The sequence below is a fragment of the Bombina bombina genome, chromosome 8 (genome assembly GCF_027579735.1).
Source record: "Bombina bombina isolate aBomBom1 chromosome 8, aBomBom1.pri, whole genome shotgun sequence".
Taxonomy (NCBI): Eukaryota; Metazoa; Chordata; class Amphibia; order Anura; family Bombinatoridae; genus Bombina; species Bombina bombina.
The window spans coordinates 133,775,672-133,796,401 of NC_069506.1; the positions used below are offsets into that span (position 1 = coordinate 133,775,672).

The 20,730-nt window shown below is 36.0% G+C and overlaps 1 protein-coding gene across 1 annotated transcript in view; it reads right to left on the reverse strand.

Moving 5' to 3' along the window:
• Window positions 1-815: 815 nt before the first annotated feature.
• ZBTB45 (zinc finger and BTB domain containing 45) overlaps window positions 816-20,730 on the reverse strand; it is a 38,176-nt gene continuing 18,261 nt past the window's right edge. The window contains exon 3 of the mRNA XM_053690580.1: window positions 816-6,153. Within this exon, the coding sequence (XP_053546555.1) occupies window positions 5,900-6,153 (254 nt within the window). The 3' untranslated portion in view covers window positions 816-5,899. The remainder of the gene's footprint in view (window positions 6,154-20,730) is intronic.

Sequence of the window (20,730 nt, forward strand, 5' to 3'; positions counted from 1 at the left end):
GTGTTCTTAGAGCTTTGGAAAAGCACAATTAGGCTAATAGATTGTACCCTAGGTGGTAACCCACCATAGAACAAGCAACTGAGCTGTTGTTCATTCCTGGTCGACCGCTTCTCTTTCTGTATGCATTTGAATTATGACCCTGGGGGAAACAGATGTGGACTTCTTGCCCAATGTACTTAGAGGAATGTGGTTGCACCTCACTGAGGAAAAACAAACGTCTTGGGTTGCCATATTCCTTGTTCAGAGGATTGCCTGGTATTTTGGGGCTGGACTTTTTTAGGTGGATCAGACTAATATACTTTGGGAATGTTCTCTTCTGTGAACAAGCTACTGAGCTGTTCATTCCTGGTATAGCGCTTCTCTTTCTGTATGTGTGTGTATATATTACACATATCATATATACCATATAAGGGTTTAAAATGCTGGGGGGGGGGGGGGGAATGGCCACAAAGTTGTTTCCTTACTATACCACAACCAAAGAATTTGCCTTCCACACAGATCAGGTACACATCAAGAGATAGCATGTCCTCAAAGGCTTCCCCAGACACAACCCCCATTATGTCAGTTCTTCCAACATCAAAGTCAAGATTGTGGTGACAAGCAGAGTCTCTGTAGAGGGAGAACTCTGCATACAGCTCACTCAGTACTGTCCACTTGAAGGTGGGACAGATCAAGTAGGAGTTGGGACTGAAGAGGGGTCGACTAAGCAGTTAACCAGGGCAATTTTCATTTATGGCCGTGCCACTCTGGAGAGGAAGTTCTCTCACTGGTAAGTACTACCAGGGAGAGTCAAGATAAACAAAACATTAAACCCATTTCTAATTCTTAGGAAAAACTTATTTTTATTACTTTTATATGGTTTTACACTGTTTAAAGTTTTGGACATATAAAATGCAAATCACAGAGTCAATGAAAACACATAGTAGGCCACAAAATAATAGGCCTTCAAATAATGCTTTATGAATCTCATTCACAATTTCAACAGTCAGGTGTAATATTAAACATTTGTAGAAGCGCATATGCGCATACTGCATTATCTGTTAAGACAACAGTCCATTAGATTTTGAAAAAAAAAGTTAACAAATAAGGGGTATGTAAAAATTAAAATTCTCTCCCAACTTTGTTTTAAATAACATTTACATGCAAACACACACTAAACTTGATATGAAACTGCTACATTATGTATTGAATATTTAAATAAGTAAGATGTTATGCAGGGTCTACATTTTTAATTAGATTTGTATTTAGTTAAATAAAGCTGTGTTTATGGATAAATATTAAAGCTTTAAATTTTACAAAACTAGGTACTGCAACTCAACTAAATATGAAAAGCAGGCAAACTCACTGTATACATGTCATACCTGCCATACCAATTGTGTAACACTTAAAAAAAAATGGTTAAAACCGGTTGTAGAACCTGCAAACAACTTATTAGTGCCATAAATTACTTAATACTTCTTAACATATTCAATTGAAAATGCATTTTTTTAATGGATGACAACACTTTTAAACTATTTACGCGCTGTCACATTTGCAGACAGAGTAACAGCAATTCACACACATTAATAAATAGGACATCATAATATGTTATAAGCTGAGTAAATATACTATTTACACGAGTATTTAAAAGCAGAGGACATTTAAGTAACATATAATGCACTCTCTCTAAAGGCCCAATAATCAAAAACTTGCCAGCATGGACAGACTTTTTTGTTTGTTTTTTTAAAGTGTTTTATGTAGGTGTTCCTCCTTCATATCTAGAACCCTGCATAGCAAGATAAACAGCTCACAAGCTAAAATTTGCCTTTCTAAAATTCTTTGAGGCACCTTAAAGTACTGACATGACTTCTAGATAATCTTGTCAGACCAGAGAGTTTTAGAGAATTGGACCATATGGTAGAATGGGAAATTTTCCTTCCCATGTATATTGGCATTCACTAAAGAATGTGTAAATTATAAGTTAAATGCCCTTAAAAAAAAAAAAGTACTTCTTTCCCACGTGGATAATCCACATTTTATATTTCAGAATTATAAAATCAAAGGTTTTAGAATGGTCTGGTCAAGCAAACTAGCTTTAATGACCACTGTAACATTATCAAGACAACCAGTGTATATTTCCTGTAAGAATATAAAGGAATACAGCAAATACTTTAAGAACGATTGTGTAGAAGGGAATTTCCTAAGTCTGAGGGTGTGTGCTCATATTATAAAATGTAATCTGAAAATTACAAATAGGATTTACAACTAAATGATAGAGTGATATTGGTTGACCTTTGGGCATTTAGAGGAAGTAGACTCCATTTATGCACAAGCACACACAATTTTGAGAAGACAAAGCTGTGTTTGCAGGTCTAGTTTTGCAAATCTTTTACATAATAGTGTGACAACTGGTTATAAATTCTTTAAGAAGAAAAAAAAAATCTGGATAAATTGCACATGAAGCAAGTTTTCTATAAATAAAATGAGTGTCTTGCTGGCATTGCCAGAAAAAAATATCTAAAAAAATAAAAAATAAATATATATATTTTCCCCCTACAAAAAAAGTTACTAATTTTAATGCAAATTAAACCCTCTCTCTAAAGCTACGTAAAAGGTAGCCGCCTATTTTGTCTGATAACCAATCTGGCCCAATATATATATTCGCAATAAGCACTCACTGGTTTGCAGTCAGCTTGGTTAAAGTAATTACTTTAACCAAGCTGACTGCAGACCAGTGAGTGCTTATTACGAACTTCTGCATTAATCTTACAGCACCCTGGCAGTTGATGTGAACCGGTGAATGCGCAAAAACTTTCTCTCTCTCATTTACATTTATAAAAAAATTACGTATGTGTTTTAAAAAGGGACAACTAAATTAAAAAAAAATTAACATTAAAAAAAAAAAAAAAAAAAGAACTAAATATGAAATCAGCTATCTGAGCAGATGTGCAGGAGCCAAAGCCAAAAGTAAAAAAAGTATTAAAGGGACAGTCAAGTCCAAAAACAACTCATGTTTCAAATAGGGCATGTAATTTTAAACAACTTTCCAATTTACTTTTATCACCAATTTTGCTTTGTTCTCTTGGTATTCTTAGATGAAAGCTAAACCTAGGAGGTTCATATGCTAATTAAAGGCTGCCTCTAATCTAAATACATTGATAGTTTTTCAACACTAGAGGGCATTAGTTCACGTGTTTTATATAGATAACATTGAGCTCATGCACGTGACTTTACCATGGAGACAGCTCTGATTGGCTAAAATGCAAGTCTGTCAAAAGCACCGAAATGAGGGGGCAGTCTGCTGAGGCTTAGATACAAGGTAATTACAGAGGTAAAACGTGTATAATTATAACTGTTTTGGTTATGCAAAACTGGGGAATTGGTAATTAAGGGATTATCTATCTTTTAAAAAAACTAAAATTATGGTGTTGACTGTCCCTTTAAGCTAAAATTAGTGTTCAAAAACATCGGTTTTTTGGATCTTTTAAGTAGCAACATGTGTTGGTGCTTAAAGCTGGTATTTTCACTGAAATTCTGACCACATGCAGTTTAAGATTGTGATGTCATTGTAAAATGTCTTTTGTATATCGGAATTTCACGGAAGTGATCACCAAGTGAATTAGGGTTTGGGGTTGTGTTTTTTTTTTAAATCTTCAAGCAGCAGGAGTCTAATCATAAGCCATAATAGATATTCACAGCAATGTAGTTAATTACCAACTAAGCTTGTAACATTTCCAACTTAAAAGTGATGGTAAATCCAAGCATTTAAAAATTGCTAGGATTTACCATCACTAAAAATAAACAGTAGTTTCAGTCATCACTTACTAAAAAAAAAGGGGGCTAAACTCAGTGCATCCGGTCGCCCACGACACAGCACTTTTCTTCAATGAGGTGACATTTCCACCTCTGACCAATAGCCATGCGTGTCAACTGACATCCTCATTGGTAAAGAGTGATGTGCCTTGGGCAGCCGGAGGCGTTGTTTAGATATCTATTTGCGACACAGGGTGAGTTCAGCACCCTTTTTCTAGTAAGTGACGACTGAAATGGTTTATTTTTAGTGATGGTAAATCCTAGCGTTTTTTTAAATGCTCAGATTTACTATCACTTTATTTGTGATGTTATCCCGAAATGGATAGAGATAAGGTGTAGAGAAAGTGAAGGAAAATTACAGATGAAGTTAATGAGAAGCTGCACAAAGATGCAGAGACAGATATACTGCATAAAGAATGAAACCCAGGGTAATGAAAGACAGTGGCAAAAAGGTATAAAGACAGCAGGTGAGAGCATAAAAGATTACCCTTGAAATCCCCTAATATTGCTTCCCATCAGGCCTAGTATTTATGCCGATAAATTAATTTTAAACTCATCTGGGCCAGCAGAATGTAGTTTTACAGAAACAAGACTTGCTACAAAGAGGAAAAAAAATTGATGGACAGCACTGCTCTAGAAATAATTGAATGGACACGCAATTGATATGCCCAATTGGCAGAGCGGCAAAGAGTATAATTGTAAAATATCAGCCTTTAAATTTGTCATTGATGTTAAAAAAAAAAAAAAAAAAAAAAACTAAAACACGCTAACATTTGTTTCACAATTCAAACACACTACACATTCTATAGTGATAATCAGTGTAGTGGACTATAATCTGGTCCCATCTATAAAGGCTGAACTATATTCCCAAACTTTTTTAAATGCTCAAAATGTCTCTTCCGAATGTGATATTAACTTAAAGGGATTTAAAGCAGTACTTATTTAGTAACAACAATTATTTCTTTACTTTCAATTAAAGTAAACCTAAAATGAAACAAATTGTGTTAAAAAAAAAGCAATCCACTTATTTGTTTTCTTGCAAAATTAGCACTAAATGTAAAATCATCTTAAAATGATGAATAATACATATTGCAATGATTTATATTGAGTATAAGCCACTGCTTAGTGCTTTTTTGTCACTACAATGAAACAAACTGTTTAAAATCCATTTAAACAGACAAAACTTATTTTAAAAGTGGGGGTATTCGACCTTAGTATAATAAAAGGTAAATAAATTTGCAAAACATTAAAATACAATTTGCCCCCTGCACTGTAGCTCAAAATAGAGCTAAAATTTGTTTCCACATTGGCAAAAATTAGTGGAAAGCCTGAAATAAATCAGTGCAGAGGTAATGGTTTAACAGCAATGCATTACAAAAGTATTTATGTTATACTGGGGTCCAATCACACAGTTTTTACATTGCTTCATGTAGTATATTGGAAAAGTATATACTGAATTGACCAATAAACAACACAACGGGTCCCAAGTAATCAATTTACATCCAGTGGATTTTTTGCTTTTTTTTTTTTTTTTTTAAAATATTATTGTAGTTTCATAGCAAGATTCCCAAGGTCATAAAGATCGTACAATCCAGAAGATAGGTTTACAATGCCATGAAATTGCTTTTTCTTAAATTAGGTGCAGAGACGATATGCCTTTGCAGAGTATACAAGTAGTCAAAGTCTATTAAAACAAAGCTGTAAGTTCTAAGCAACTTACTTTCTGGTTTTTAACTCCTACATTACCAGAAAGGTAAATAAAAGCAATTTGAATCATGCTCGTGGTTCAAAAAAAATATTTAAAAAAAAAATGAACACACAAAACAGAATTTGTAAAAACAGAGACAGCTTTTTTGACAGTTTGCATAACTAGAAGTTATATGTCACTTTGGAATTTTTGACATGCAATGTAAGTGCTCAGTAAAGACAAAAACTGAAAGCTTCCCAGTATTGTTCTGATACGGGACGTCTCAGCAAAACATCACAAATAACACTCCAGTCGCCATCATGCTTTCCATTACTCTAGCATACTCCGACAAAGTGGGCTACGAGCCACCCCATGTGTGCACTAGAACACTTAAACAGTCAGGTATATAAGGCTTAGGGCTCATGCTGTATGTGTAGCGATATGTCTCTCCAAAAGTGTACGGTGGGAGAAAAACTTGTTGCAGAAGCAGCATTGAAAACGTTCGGGCCGATGAGTGCGCATATGGACATTCAGAGAGCTTTTTTGGGTGAATCTCTTGCAACAGATTGAGCACTGGAAAGCACGAATCCCTGTATGAGTGACCATATGTTTCAGCAGGTAATCTCGTAAGGAAAACGATCGCCAACAGATGCTGCACTGATGGGGCTTCTCACCTAGAGATGAGAGGAATCAGAAGACAATATTAAAAGGGACATTCAAGTCAAAATTAAACTTACATTATTCAGATAGAGCATGCAATTTTAAACAACTTTCCAATTTACTTTCATTAACAAAACGTGCACTTGCACGTCTTTTTATATTTAAACTTTTTAAGTCACCAGCTCCTACTGAGCATGTGCAAGAATTCACAGAATAAGCGTGTATGCATTTGTGATTGGCTGATGGCTGTCACATGGTACGGGAAAGTGGAAAGAGACATAACTTTTAAAATTGTCAGAAAAAAAATAATCTACTACACATTTGAAGTTCAGACTAAGTGCTATTGCATTGTCTTATCTTGCATTTGTTGATTATACAAATCTACTATGTTGACTGGTCCTTTAAGGCAAATTCTTATCTAAAGTAAAAGTTGAAAAAATTATTTTATAAAAAGGTATTAGTATTTTTATTATAGGTCTCTAGTAAAGACTCACAGTGTTCACTTTAAATATTTAAAGGGATAGAAAGGTCAAAAATGAAAAGTGCATGGGTGCATTTCAATTCGAAATAAGCATTTTTGCAATATACTTTCATCAACAATAATGCTTCTAGTAAAAGTGATTACTGTTTTTCTGCAGCATAAACACATATCCTGTTAGGGCCCGTGCACGAGTAATTAAACACCATGCCTGATCAGAGATTATACTCGCCACTGTTGACTCTCTGAGGTGTAGTGTTTGAATACTGGTGCACAGGCCTTAACCGGATATGTGTGTATGCCACTGAAAACAGTAATAACGATTTCTAGAAGTGGTTTTGCTAATGAAAGTATATTACAAAAATGCTTATATTTTTAATTGAAATTTCATTTTTGATCTATCACTTTAATGGAAAAAAAGTACTGTGGCTTGTGCGTTAGCAACCACGCACTGCAGCACAGAAAAGTTAAATATTGATATGCAGCAGCTGGCCAATTAATAATAATCCCAATAAATCAAAGTGAGATTTGCAAGGGTACTGCTATCCAGGACTGGGGTATTTTGCACATCAAAAGACTTTACTTTGGTCTTTGAAGTGCTGTATGTTACAGTCTCCCTGATTGGTTCAGTGAGCAGTGGGGGTGGCATTAGGCAGGGAGCCAATTACACACCTTATGCCCCAGACTATGAGAAACATGTATATACATCAACAAGCTCCATAAAGCTCAGGGCTGTGAGATACAAACATGTCCAGATTGTCATCAATAAGCCAGATTTGTAAAGATTCTCCCTATCAACCAATAAAGCTGTAGGCAATGCCCCCATTAAAGAGTGGTCAGTTCTGTTGTACACAAACATTTGCTGCATCTAAACAGAGGTATCTTAAAGGTTTTGTTTTGCTTATTTAACCCTTTGTTGCAGAGCCATTTTATATTCCTGTGCAGAGTTGTTTCAGAACCAGACAAACTTTACATACTGTTTTTTTTTTCTGCAGATTCAAAATATACCATTACTTTCTGTAAATATGATGTGAGAAATCTACAAGTGTAAAAAAATACATATTTTTATTAAAATTTTCATAAACATTTTTGCTGTAGAAATAAGCAATTGAAAATCTAACGGAAAAATTAAATAATAATTGTGTTACATTTTAGTACAATGCATTTCATGCATACATAGAGTCGCTATAAAAGAGGTAAATAAGCATTTATGTTGCATCCTGCAGCCAGGGGTGGCCTAGCCTAATTCTGACAAGGGATTTTGGAGGAGGCCTCTTGCATTTTTAGGTTAACATTGTATTCAGGGTGAATCCCTTACACCTGGACAACTTAAAAGGGATATTAAACCCAAATTTGTTCTTTAATGATTCAGATAGTGCATGCAATTTAAAGCAACTTTTTAATGTACTATTATCAATGTTTCTTTATTCTCTTGCAATATTTATTTAAAAAGCAGGAACATAAAACTTAGGAGCTGGCCCATTTTTGGTAAAGAACCTCTGTTATGCTTGCTTATTGGTGGCTAAATGTAGGGTGCTGAACCTAAAATGGGCCCCCTCTGCATCAATGTGCAAAAAAAGGGTATTGCAGTGATGCCTCAATATCGAGGCATCACTGCAATACCTTGAAAGCGATCGCTTGAAACCCCAGAGGACGTGCCAGGAACGTCCTTGGTCGTTAAGGGTATTTTTTTGTAGGACTTCCTGGTACATCCTTTGTCGCGAAGGGGTTACAATTTCAGCTAAGGAAACTGTCACCTCACACTTTTATCCTCATAAAGGGTCTTTAGGTATATTTATATAACTTTGTCCTACATATAAGGGTTCCCATGGGTCACTACTCAAATGCACATTTATTCACACCAGGTGATGACTATTACCAAAGTCATTACCTGACTATTAAACCCTATATAGGAACTTATTTAAAACTGGGCCTTGGAGGTCTGTATGCCTTTTTGATGACCTATTATAAAAGCGATTAGAGACCACCACCTTTCAAAAAGTGTGCTTTGGCACCATCGGATTCACCCGGAAATGCCAAAACACTCTTATACCTTGTAACCCCCCAAGAATGTTATCAATCACACTCTAGGCATTGTGCAGATTATATTTAATGAGAAGCGCCCAAAACAAAATTAGGCTTAAAATCTAAAAAAATGTCAAGCATAAAAAGATATGCGGAAATAGTTGTTCTTGGAATATAAAATTTGTATTAGTTTACCTCAAATGTTTGAAAACAATACATGAATAGGGAATGTGATATATATATATATATATATGTATGATCTGTTAAAAATATGTCCCTTTAGGAAAGTCTCTGGAAGAAGAAAAACAAAAAAAACAAAAAAAAGTGATTCAAAGTCAATAAGTACAGGAAAAGTGCATGCGTGCAAACATGAAAGTTCATATACCAAGTATAGTGCAAAAGTCCGTTGTGGTCTAAACTCCTCTTGTACGTAGATATAAGAGATGGTAAAAATGTATCCTAACCTTCTTGCAGTATGTAATTCTTTAACAGTATTATCTTACCAAAGTCTTCTTATACCGATATAGAGTAGTGCTATTCGTTCAATAGAAAATAGGTCTGTCGACACATGAATATATATATATATATATATATATATATATATATATATATATATATATATATATATACATACATATATATATTTTGTTAGGATATTGTATTTAATCAAATTTGTCTTCTGCGTTGTAAAATGCAATTAATTTTTAAACATTAAATTATACAGGCGCTCTCTTATAAGGCGTTTTCTAAATATATCTGATGATGTAACTAGCTGAATGCTGGAAACAATTTTTGGGGGGTTCTAAAAACCAAAAAATAACAATATTGCACGTTTTGTATTTAACCCTCTTATGGACCAGGAATTTTAGGGGAAAAAAAAAAAACTTGCTTAAATGACCAGAGCATTTTTAACATTTTTGCTATCACTCCATTTAAACAGAAATAAAGCCTTTATTATTTTGAGTTTCCTATGACAGGGTTCTTCAAACTACGGGTCGGGACCCATTACTGGGTCGCAACACCATGTTTATTGGGTTGTGACTTGTGTGTGTATGGTGTGTGTTTTATATGATAGAGTGTGTGTTGTATGAGAGTGTGTGTTTGTTACTACCTTTTCTAACACTGTAAAAGTTTGACTACAATCAGGAATAAAGTACTCATATATTTAATCACTTTACCAAAAATTGCAGCTGTCTTTTATATTACTTTAGAAATTTTCAAGCATAAAAATAGGGTCGCAAAAGGTATGTGGTATCATGGCACTGGATCTTGGGAGAAAAAGTTTGAAGAACCCTGGCCTATGAAACCTATTTTTATATGCAGCTATGTATACTATGTCAGGGCTCGACAAACCCAGGAGCCAGATATCCACTGGCTCCTAGAATTTTACTCCTGGCTCCTAACTTTTTTGGGGTAATTCTCCATATATCTACAAACACCACTGTCTGGCTCCTAAAAATATGTCCGGCTCCTAAATATTCTTACTGGCTCCAAAATTTTAAACAGATTTCTCAACCCCTGTACTATGTTCTAAAATAATGCAATGTGATAACTCATTTGATATAGCAGAACTGCCCAAATTCTCAGAATACATACACATATATACAGTTGTGTTCATAAGTTTACATACCCAGGCAGAATTTATGATTTCTTGGCCATTTGTCAGAGAATATGAATGATAACACAAAAAAACCTTTTCTTTCACTCATGGTTAGTGTTTGGCTGAAGGCATTTATTGTCAATCAACTGTGTTCACTCTTTAAATCATAATAACAACAGAAACTACCCAAATGACCCTGATCAAAAGTTTACATACCCTGGTGATTTTGGCCTGATAACATGCACACAAGTTGACACAAAGGGGTTTGAATGGCTATTAATGGTAATCCTCCTCGCATGTGATCTATTTGATTGTAATTAGTGTGTGTGTGTGTGTATAAAAGGTCAATGAGTTTCTGGACTCCTGACAGACTCTTGCATCTTTCATCCAGTGCTGCACTGACGTTTCTGGATTCTGAGCCATGGGGAAAGAAAAAGGAATTGTCAAAGGATCTGTGGGAAAAAGGTAGCTGAACTGTATAAACAGGAAAGGGATATAAAAAGATATCCAAGGTATTGAGAATGCAAATCAGCAGTGTTCAAACTCTAATCAAGAAGTGGAAAATGAGGCGTTCTGTTTGATAACATACTGCATTCAACTTGCCATCAATTTTGACCACATTTCCTGTACCTTTGTAGCTCACACATCCCCAAAACATTAGCAATCCACCTCCGTGTTTCACAGTAGGAATGGTGTACCTTTCATCATAGGCCTTGTTGACTCCTCTCCAAAATGTAGCTTTTATGGTTGTGGCCAAAAAGCTCAATTTTGGTCTCATCACTCCAAATGACTTTGTGCCAGAAGGTTTGAGGCTTGTCTCTGTGCTGTTTGGTGTATTGTAAGTGGTATACTTTGTGGCATTTGCGTAGTAATGGCTTTCTTCTGGCGACTCAACCATGCAGCCCATCTTTCTTCAAGTGCTTCCTTATTGTGCATCTTGAAACAGCCACACCACATGTTTTCAGAGAGTCCTGTATTTCACCTGAAGTTAATTGTGGGTTTTTCTTTGCATCCCAAACAATTTCCTGGCAGTTGTGTCTGAAATTTTAGTTGGTCTACCTGACCGTGGTTTGGTTTCAACAGAACCCCTCGTTTTCCACTTCTTGATTAGAGTGAACACTGCTGATTGGCATTCTCAATTCATTGGATATCTTTTTATATCCCTTTCCTGTTTTATACAGTTCAACTACCTTTTCCAGCAGATCCTTTGTCAATTCTTTTGCTTTCCACATGACTCAGAATCCAGAAACGTCAGTGCAGCACTGGATGAAAGATGCAAGGGTCTGTCAGGAGTCCAGAAACTCACTAACCTTTTATACACACACAAACACACACTAATTACAAGCAAACAGATCACATGTGAGGATGGTTACCTTCAATAGCCATTCAAACCCCTTTGTGTCAACTTGTGTGCATGTTATCAGGCCAAAATCACCAGGGTATGTAAACTTTTGATCAGGGTCATTTGGGTAGTGTCTGCTGTCATTATGACTTAAAAAAAAGTAAACACAGTTGATTGATAATAAATGGCTTCAGCCAAACACCATGAGTGAAAGAAATGTTTTTGTGTTATCATTCATATTTTCTGAAAAAATGGCTAAGAAATAATAAATTCTGCCAGGGTATGTAAACTTATGAGCACAACTGTGTATTGATCTAGGCCCATTTTGGTATATTTCATTGCACCATCTGCCCATCAAATCTATGCAAAATAGGATTATATAAAAACAAATGGATAACTTTTTCACAAAACTTTGGCTTTCTCACAGAAATTATTTACACACAACTTGTGCAGTCATACAACAAATGCTTTTGCAAAAGCTTCTCTAAGATCCTCTGTGTTCAATTAATTAGCAGACATGTAAAGGTTTACCATTATTTTTAATGATCAGAAGGCGGCTGTTTGCACTGGCGCACAACACTTCTAAAAGAGGAAGTTATGGCAAAGGGTGCAGGGCTCATTTGGAATAACATAATGGCTGGAATTCCCAAAATTTACCCCCAAAACTATATATTAATAAAAGTAGACAGCCCAAGGCATTGATCTAAACTTTTTTTTGGCATATTCCATGCAACCAGTTGGCAGTCAGATGTATGCCAAATGCGATTATTTAAAAAAAAAAAAATTAAATTTAACTTTTTCACAAACTTTAGGTTTCTCACTGAAATTATTTACACAACTTGTGCAGTCATAAAATACAGTTTTAGGAGAATACGGACGTATACCTACTCCAGCTTGCTTCTGTTTGTGTAAAGGGTCTTTGCACATGCAAAGAAAGGGGGAGGGGGGAGTGTCTGCTATTTCTCACTTGCAGTGGGTGTTCCAGTAACATCATTATCTGTGCATATTAATCTTTATAGTAGTGTATATATATATATTTTTTTAAGAGTAGACACCCCAAAAGGTATTGATCTAGCCCACATAAACTGCAGAAGTGAAGGAGTGGTATATACAGTATCATGTCCTTGCTCCCTATTCTATGTAGGTAAAACCTATAGGGAGCTAAAGGAACGGGTGAAAGAGCATAAAAAGGGACAAAAAAAATGAACAGTGGAAAGATAGCAGCGTAGCAAAACAGTTTTTCAAATGTCATAACAGCTCTGCGATTGGCTTAAAAGCAGTTGGTTTGGAATTAATAGATCTGCAAGGAAGAAGGGGTGACCTAGATAAGCGCCTACTACAGGCAGACTGTAAATTAATCCATAACATGGACACTTTGAAACAAAGGGGCCTAAATGAGGAAATAAATGTTGCCCCCTTCCTATTCAGCTAGGCCAGCCGAGGGACCATAACCATAAGATCTAATCCGTTTATTATCCCACTAGAAGGGTCCCTTAGGCGAGGGCAATGCCCTCAGTAGGTTGTACCCTGAATGTGGTATACCCAGTGTGATCTGAGGGTCTGTCACGTACTCACTCATAACTGGTCTGTGCTTATACTGACTGACTGTCTATCTGCTGCCTTACCGCTTATATGCTGATATATACCGTCTGCATAGCTTGATTTGCTTTATTGCTGCTACTAATTACAACAGACATTGCCTGCTGACATTTTACATCTATAGCTTGGGCCACTTCTAAGAGACTCTGTTTGGGGAATTCATAATTGCTATATGAGCCTTTTTCATTAGCCTTTTATAGGCCTATGGACACTGGAAGCAATTAAAGGGACATTCCACCCACATTTTTTCTTTTATGATTTAGAAAGAGAATGCAATTTTAAACATCTTTCTAATTTACTTATATTATCTAATTTGTTTTATTATCTTGATATTCTTTGATGAAAAGCATATCTAGATATGCCCACTAGCTGCTGATTGGTTGCTGCACATAGAAGCCTTGTGTGATTGGCTCACCATGTGCATTGCTTTTTCTTCAACTAAGGATATTTAAAAAGTGAAGCAAAATAAATAATGGAAGTAAATTGTAATGTTGTTTAAATTTCTATTCTCTATCTAAATCATGAAAGAAAGATTTTGGGTTTAGTGGCCCTTTAACCCTCTATTGGTCCATCTTATGAGCTCTTTACATTGTAATGGGACTATGTTGTTAATGTTATTCCAAAGGCCATTGGTAGATAGGTATCACACAACACCTTTTTTTAGCGTAGGCACTTAATTCATTATTGCACTACTTATATATATGAATTGTTTAATAAAAATTATGTATTTTTTAATCTCGATTTAGAAGCATCTTTATGTTTGTGGGAGAGGGACTTGTTTCAATCACACCGGAAGCCTCCACACTCAGTGTTGATTGCTTTATTCTTCTATAGATTTATTATGGATAGTGCTGGCATAGGGTATACTGCTTTCTTATTGTTTCCTATTGTCTTTAAATATATCTTTATATCTTTCTCTCTCTCTCTATACACACACACACACACAGTGGACATAAAAAGTCTACACACCCGTTAAAATGGCAGGTTTCTGTGATGTAAAAAAATGAGGCAAAGATAAATCATTTCAGAACTTTTTCCACCTTTAATGTGACCGATAAACTATGCAACTCAATTGAAAAACAAACTGAAATCTTTTAGGTGAAGGGAAGTAAAAATAAAAAAATATGGTAAACTAATACTTTGTTGAAGCAACTTTTGATTTTATTACAGCACTCATTCTTTTTGGGTATCAGTCTATCAGCATGGCACATCTTGACTTGGCAAGATTTGCCCAGTCTTCTTTGCAAAAACACTCTAAATATGTCAGATTGCGAGGGCATCTCCTGTTCACAGCCCTCTTTAGATCACCCCACAGATTTTCGATTGGATTCAGGTCTGGGCCATACCAAAACTTTAATCTTCTTCTGGTGAAGCCATTCATTTGTTGATTTGGATGTATGCTTCGGGTCGTTGTCATGCTGAAAGATGAAGTTCCACTTGAAGATGACTGCCTTCACTGTGTTCCATGGTATATCCAATGCCTTGGAAATTCTTTTGTACCCTTCTCCTGACTGATACCTTTTAACAATGAGATCCCTCTGATGCTTTGGAAGCTCTCTGCGGACCATGGCTTTTGTGTAGGACGCGACTAAGAAAATGTCAGGAAAGACCTACTAGAACAGCTGAACTTTATTCGGGGTTAATCAGAGGAACTTTAAAATTATGGCAGGTGTGTGATGACTCTTATTTAACATGGTTTTGAATGTGATTGCTTAATTCTGAACACAGCTGCATCCCCAGTTATAAGAGAGTGTGCACACTTATGCAACCACATTTTAGATTTTTTTTGTTTACTTCCCTCCACCTTAAAGATTTCAGTTTGTTATTCAATTGAGTTGTGTAGTTTATTAGGTCACATTAAAGGTGGAAAAAGTTATTAAACATTTCAGCTTTGTCTAATTTTTTTACATCACAGAAACCTGACATTTTAACAGGGGTGTGTAGACTTTTTATATCCAGTGTGTGTGTGTGACAGGAGTCTGATGACGGGCATTATCGCACGAAAACGTTTATTCTGATGTGATAGAATAAAAACACTTTGTTCACTATACCGGCGAGTGCCTCTGTTCACTGGAACCTTTTATGCATACTTAATACTTGGGAGCACCCCGACGCTGCAATTTAATAGCGAGTGCTGGTACTATTGGAGAAATACATATATATATATACACATATATATATATATATATATATTAAAATATACGGATAATTGGGGAGTAGGGTGATATGATTTATACAATATTAGGCGTGGGTGCAGACCCTGATGCACATATAAATTCACTATATCAATAGAGAGAAACACGAAGAGGACACAGTAGTGTCCTCTCCATAGAAAGACCTGGATTTCAGCACTCCAGAAAAATAACTCTTTAATAAGAGATATAGATAAAGGCTTAAAATTATATATATATATATATATATATATATATATATATATGTTGGTGTTCCCCACCCCAGCGCAACCTGATCGGCGGCCGGGTCCCCTAAATCAAACCACACGTAAATAGTTAATAAATGAATTTTATTACAAGTGCAAATAGATATCAAGTGTTTCTAGATATAAAAAACACATAGAAAAAGCTGGCCAGCTCACAATAGTTGCTTACGATGCAATAATAATTACTTTAAATATAGTTATGGCAAAGTTATTTAGCAACACCCTAAACCAGTGGGTAGCCCTGTGCTTACACAGGAATCTGCTACCATGGATATAAAAAGGGGATCCATGCAAAATAACTAAAAACAGCAAAGAAAATATTGGCAACACCTCTCTGAGGATAACCCAAACTGATTGGAAATATGTTATCATGAGATAAATACCTGAGGATCTATGCCTAATACTTCTAGGTATAAGCAGAAAAACACATGTAAATTGTTTGACATGTAAAGCTTATTTTTACACTTTCGTGTTAATAGACAACACCCTTACCAGAGGATAGCACCAATATAATAAAAGGTTTCAGCTACCATAGTAAAACATATTCGGGATCTATGTCTATAAATACTACTAGCGTAATCACAGCAATTCTGAACCATGAACATAGATTGTATCAAACAGGCAAAAGAAGGACATATTAAAAAGTTACTTGTGCTTCATTGCAACATATATTACAGCTGTTGCAAACAAAGTTCACTCTGTTACTTGGTTTCCTAAGGGATGTTTTCCATTTAGTAAATTAGACTCGACAGTCCAAAGATACTTATCGAGTGACTCCTGGATAGTCGGTTCATTCTCCGTTACGTCCTTATACCAAAGCCTGGTCTGGATACAAGACTTGCTTCTTATGGGGATTCCCAAACTGTACTTTCAGCTTGCATGGTTATATGCCCTGAGGAAGCCCCATTGACGCCTAAGTCACGTGGGGGGTGAAACGGCCGTTGGCGTGGAACGTCACTCTTGCACAGCTGGGAATCAAGGCTCGATTTGTTTGCTTGATGCAAATGTCTAACACAGCTTTGGAACCATGCAAGCTGAAAGTACAGTTTGGGAATCCCCATAAGAAGCAAGTCTTGTATCCAGACCAGGCTTTGGTATAAGGACGTAACGGAGAATGAACCGACTATCCAGGAGTCACTCGATAAGTATCTTTGGACTGTCGAGTCTAATTTACTAAATGGAACACATCCCTTAGGAAACCAAGTAACAGAGTGAACTTTGTTTGCAACAGCTGTAATATATGTTGCAATGAAGCACAAGTAACTTTTTAATATGTCCTTCTTTTGCCTGTTTGATACAATCTATGCTCATGGTTCATAATTGCTGTGATTACGCTAGTAGTATTTATAGAGACATAGATCCTGAATATGTTTTACGATGGTAGCTGAAACCTTTTATTATATTGGTGCTATCCTCTGGTAAGGGTGTTGTCTATTAACACAAAAGTGTAAAAATAAGCTTTACATGTCAAAAACAATTTACATGTGTTTTTCTGCTTATACCTAGAAGTATTAGGCATAGAGCCTCAGGTATTTATCTCATGATAACATATTTCCAATCAGTTTGGGTTATCCTCAGAGAGGTGTTGCCAATATTTTCTTTGCTGTTTTTAGTTATTTTGCATGGATCCCCTTTTTATATCCATGGTAGCAGATTCCTGTGTAAGCACAGGGCTACCCACTGGTTTAGGGTGTTGCTAAATAACTTTGCCATAACTATATTTAAAGTAATTATTATTGCATCGTAAGCAACTATTGTGAGCTGGCCAGCTTTTTCTATGTGTTTTTTATATCTAGAAACACTTGATATCTATTTGCACTTGTAATAAAATTCATTTATTAACTATTTACGTGTGGTTTGATTTAGGGGACCCGGCCGCCGATCAGGTTGCGCTGGGGTGGGGAACACCAACCTTTATATATATATAATTATTTTAAGCCTTTATCTATATCTCTTATTAAAGAGTTATTTTTCTGGAGTGCTGAAATCCCTATCTTTCTATGGAGAGGACACTACCGTGTCCTCTTCGTGTTTCTCTCTATTGATATAGTGAATTTATATGTTAGTATTATTATTATTATTATTTTTTTTTTTTTTTTTTAAGAGTAGACAACCCATTTTGGTAATTACAATGCTGCTAATTGCAGGCATGAATCTCAGTTCTGAAAGGGGATGTTTTTAGATATGTTCAACCAAAGGGTTAATGGCCTTTTTGATATGGTATGTCGTCATTTTAGGACCTTTATTATAAAATTTTAACCAGTATTTGAAAACTGTGCGGTAAATCTCAAGTCTGAGACACAGACCAGGAAACAGCAATAACAGGAATCCTCTCTCACTCCCCTTTTGTAACAGACTCGACTGTGTTTAATTAAAACTGTTTTTTGCTGCTTGGATTGTCCACCTTTTCCAGGAACTTCTCTGGTATCCTCACTGTGCATGGTTGACAACATATACACATTTTTTTTTTTGTCACAAAAAACTTTACTGCTAAAGGTTCTTCACTCTATAAAGCTACGGATTCCCCAGCCTTTAGCTTTTTGGAGATTAGCTGTTGTGGCAAACCTTTTGTATTTGCTCCAGAGGCCAGAGCATCACAGCAGTATAATATTTTACAGAGTGGGATACTAGTGTAATGGTAACATATTAGATAAGGTTGAAAAAAAGACTGAAGTCCATCGAGTTCAACCTATACAAATCTAAAATACTTACAAAAAGATCAAGTTAAGATTAAATAACCCCACTAAAAGGTGACCCATTTAATACTAGCAATCATATCCATGAATTTTGTTTATATAAAGAAATGTATCCAGACAATTTTTAAATTTATCTAGGGGAATTGGCATTCACTACCTCCTTTGGTAATTTATTCCACAATTTTATTGCTCTTACAGTGAAAAAACGTTTCAGTTGCAGGAGATTAAATCTTCTTTCCTCCAACCTTAAATTATGACCTTGTCAGAAACAATTTTCGTGGAATAAACAGAGCTTCTGCCATCGCTGTAGTTGTCAACAAACAGATGGTAAGCATAGCCTAATAAAAGAAACAAAGGTCCCAAAACAATTTTCGCACTTATATTTAGATAAGGTTGGCAGTCAGGTGGATCCAGTTTACGATAATCCTGTGAGAATCTCACACATTTTACAATATTTAAATGCCATAAGGTGCGCTTTGTGAGGGGATTTTTTCTATAAACGAGTCTGCCTTTGACCAGCATCAGGGACCCAGCAATACATTTATTCTTAGATGGGTATAAACTCCTGGAAACAATTTATTTCAATGTTCAATTAGGGGCCTGGGTTTATATAAAACGGTCATAATTTGGATCGTTTTAAAGGTGAGTTATCTGTAAAATGCAGAAAACTGAATTAATTCATAAGTTCTTCTAGGAAGAGAGGAGTTTAATATATAGGACGGGAAGACCAATAGGATTTTATAGATGGCTTACGAACATTGCCCATAATGAGTAAGAACCCAGACATTTTTAAATTCTGTAGTGGTTATTGGGGGTCTAATCTACATGGCTGGGGGGCCTTTTGGGCCAAGCATTGCTGTGCAAAAAATTTGTTTGCACAGCCATTTCTTCAAGTAACTTGGGCGACAGGAAAAAAAAAAAAAAAAAAAAGTAGAAAAACAAATCTGCTGGGGTGAAATTAGTTACAGTTATATCTGCAGACTTCACAACAAAACAGGAATTTCTGTACATTATGATTCAGGGGAATACAAATTACAGTGCTTTCCAGAGGTTTGGCCATTTATCCAATAGGATTTTGCTTTCTTTTGTTGGAGGATAGTTGGTGTTCATCTTCAATGTCACTTTGCTCACTATCAGGGTCAGGCCAGGGGCGTATTAAGGCATAGGCCAACGAGGCCGGTGCCTAGGGCAACAGATTTTTAAGGGGCAGCAGAATTTTGAGTCCCTAGGGCCACTCTACTGAACTCAGGGCCGGGTGGCTAAATCAACCAGGGCCCAGCTATTGCTGTCCCATGGGATTGTATGTGGGTGCACATGACGTGGTGACAGTGGAGGCGGAGCTCACTTGCGCAGCCTGGCCTGGACTGAGGGGGAATGCAGTATTCTTCCTGGCTCCACCGCGTGATTGAGACTCACACAGACTACACAGTGCAGTGTGCACTACACCGTGACCACTGTGAAACAGCATATGCCTTTCTCCCTTCAATACATCTTCATTAGGCATTAAAATACTTAAATGGAATAGTCACTAAATACTTGTACATTTACTGTTTGTCTATCTGTCATACATGCAAAGAATAAGTATTTATTGCTGAATCTATACAACCATGTGACTTAAAACACAACTAAAAATATGTTATATGTATACACACGTGTGTGACCAGAGTGAATGCAAGCCCTGGTGAACATCTACTTAAAGAGACATTTTTTTAATTTTTTACACCCTGACCCAAAAATATGTCTAAAAAAAGGCCTTAAACCTGGGGTGGGGTGGGCAGCAGAATTTTGAGTGCCTAGGGCAGCACAAAACAAATCCGCCCCTAATTCAGACTGATAGTCAGATCCAGAGGGGTTAATATCTGACCCCGATTTATTAAAAGGGACATGAAAACCTCCCCCCCAAAAAAAAATAAAAATCTTCTTTCATAATTCAGATAGGACATACAATTTTAAAAAGCTTTTCAATTTACTTCTATTATAAAATTGTCTTTGTTTTCTGGCCATCCTTTGTAAAAAAAAAAAAAGAAAGTAAGCTCAGGAGTATGCACGTGTCTGCAGAACTATATATAGCAGCAATTTTACAACAATGTTATACATTAGCAAGAGCGCTAGATGGCAGCACTATTTCCTGTTATGTAGTGCTCCAGACACACGTGCACGCTACCTACCTAGATATCTCTTCAATAAAGAACAACATAAGAACGAAGCAAATTTGATAACATAAGTAAATTGGTAACTTTTTTTTTTTTTTTTTTTTAATTGTATTCTCTATCTAAATCAAGAAAGAAAAATCTTGGGTTCCATGTCTGTTTAAGAAAAACGTTTTTGCGCCATTTTTCTTGCTGCAAGGAAAACCAAATACTGGTGCAAGTAGAAATCTCGGTTCCCTCTCTCCCCTCTATATGATTAGTAAA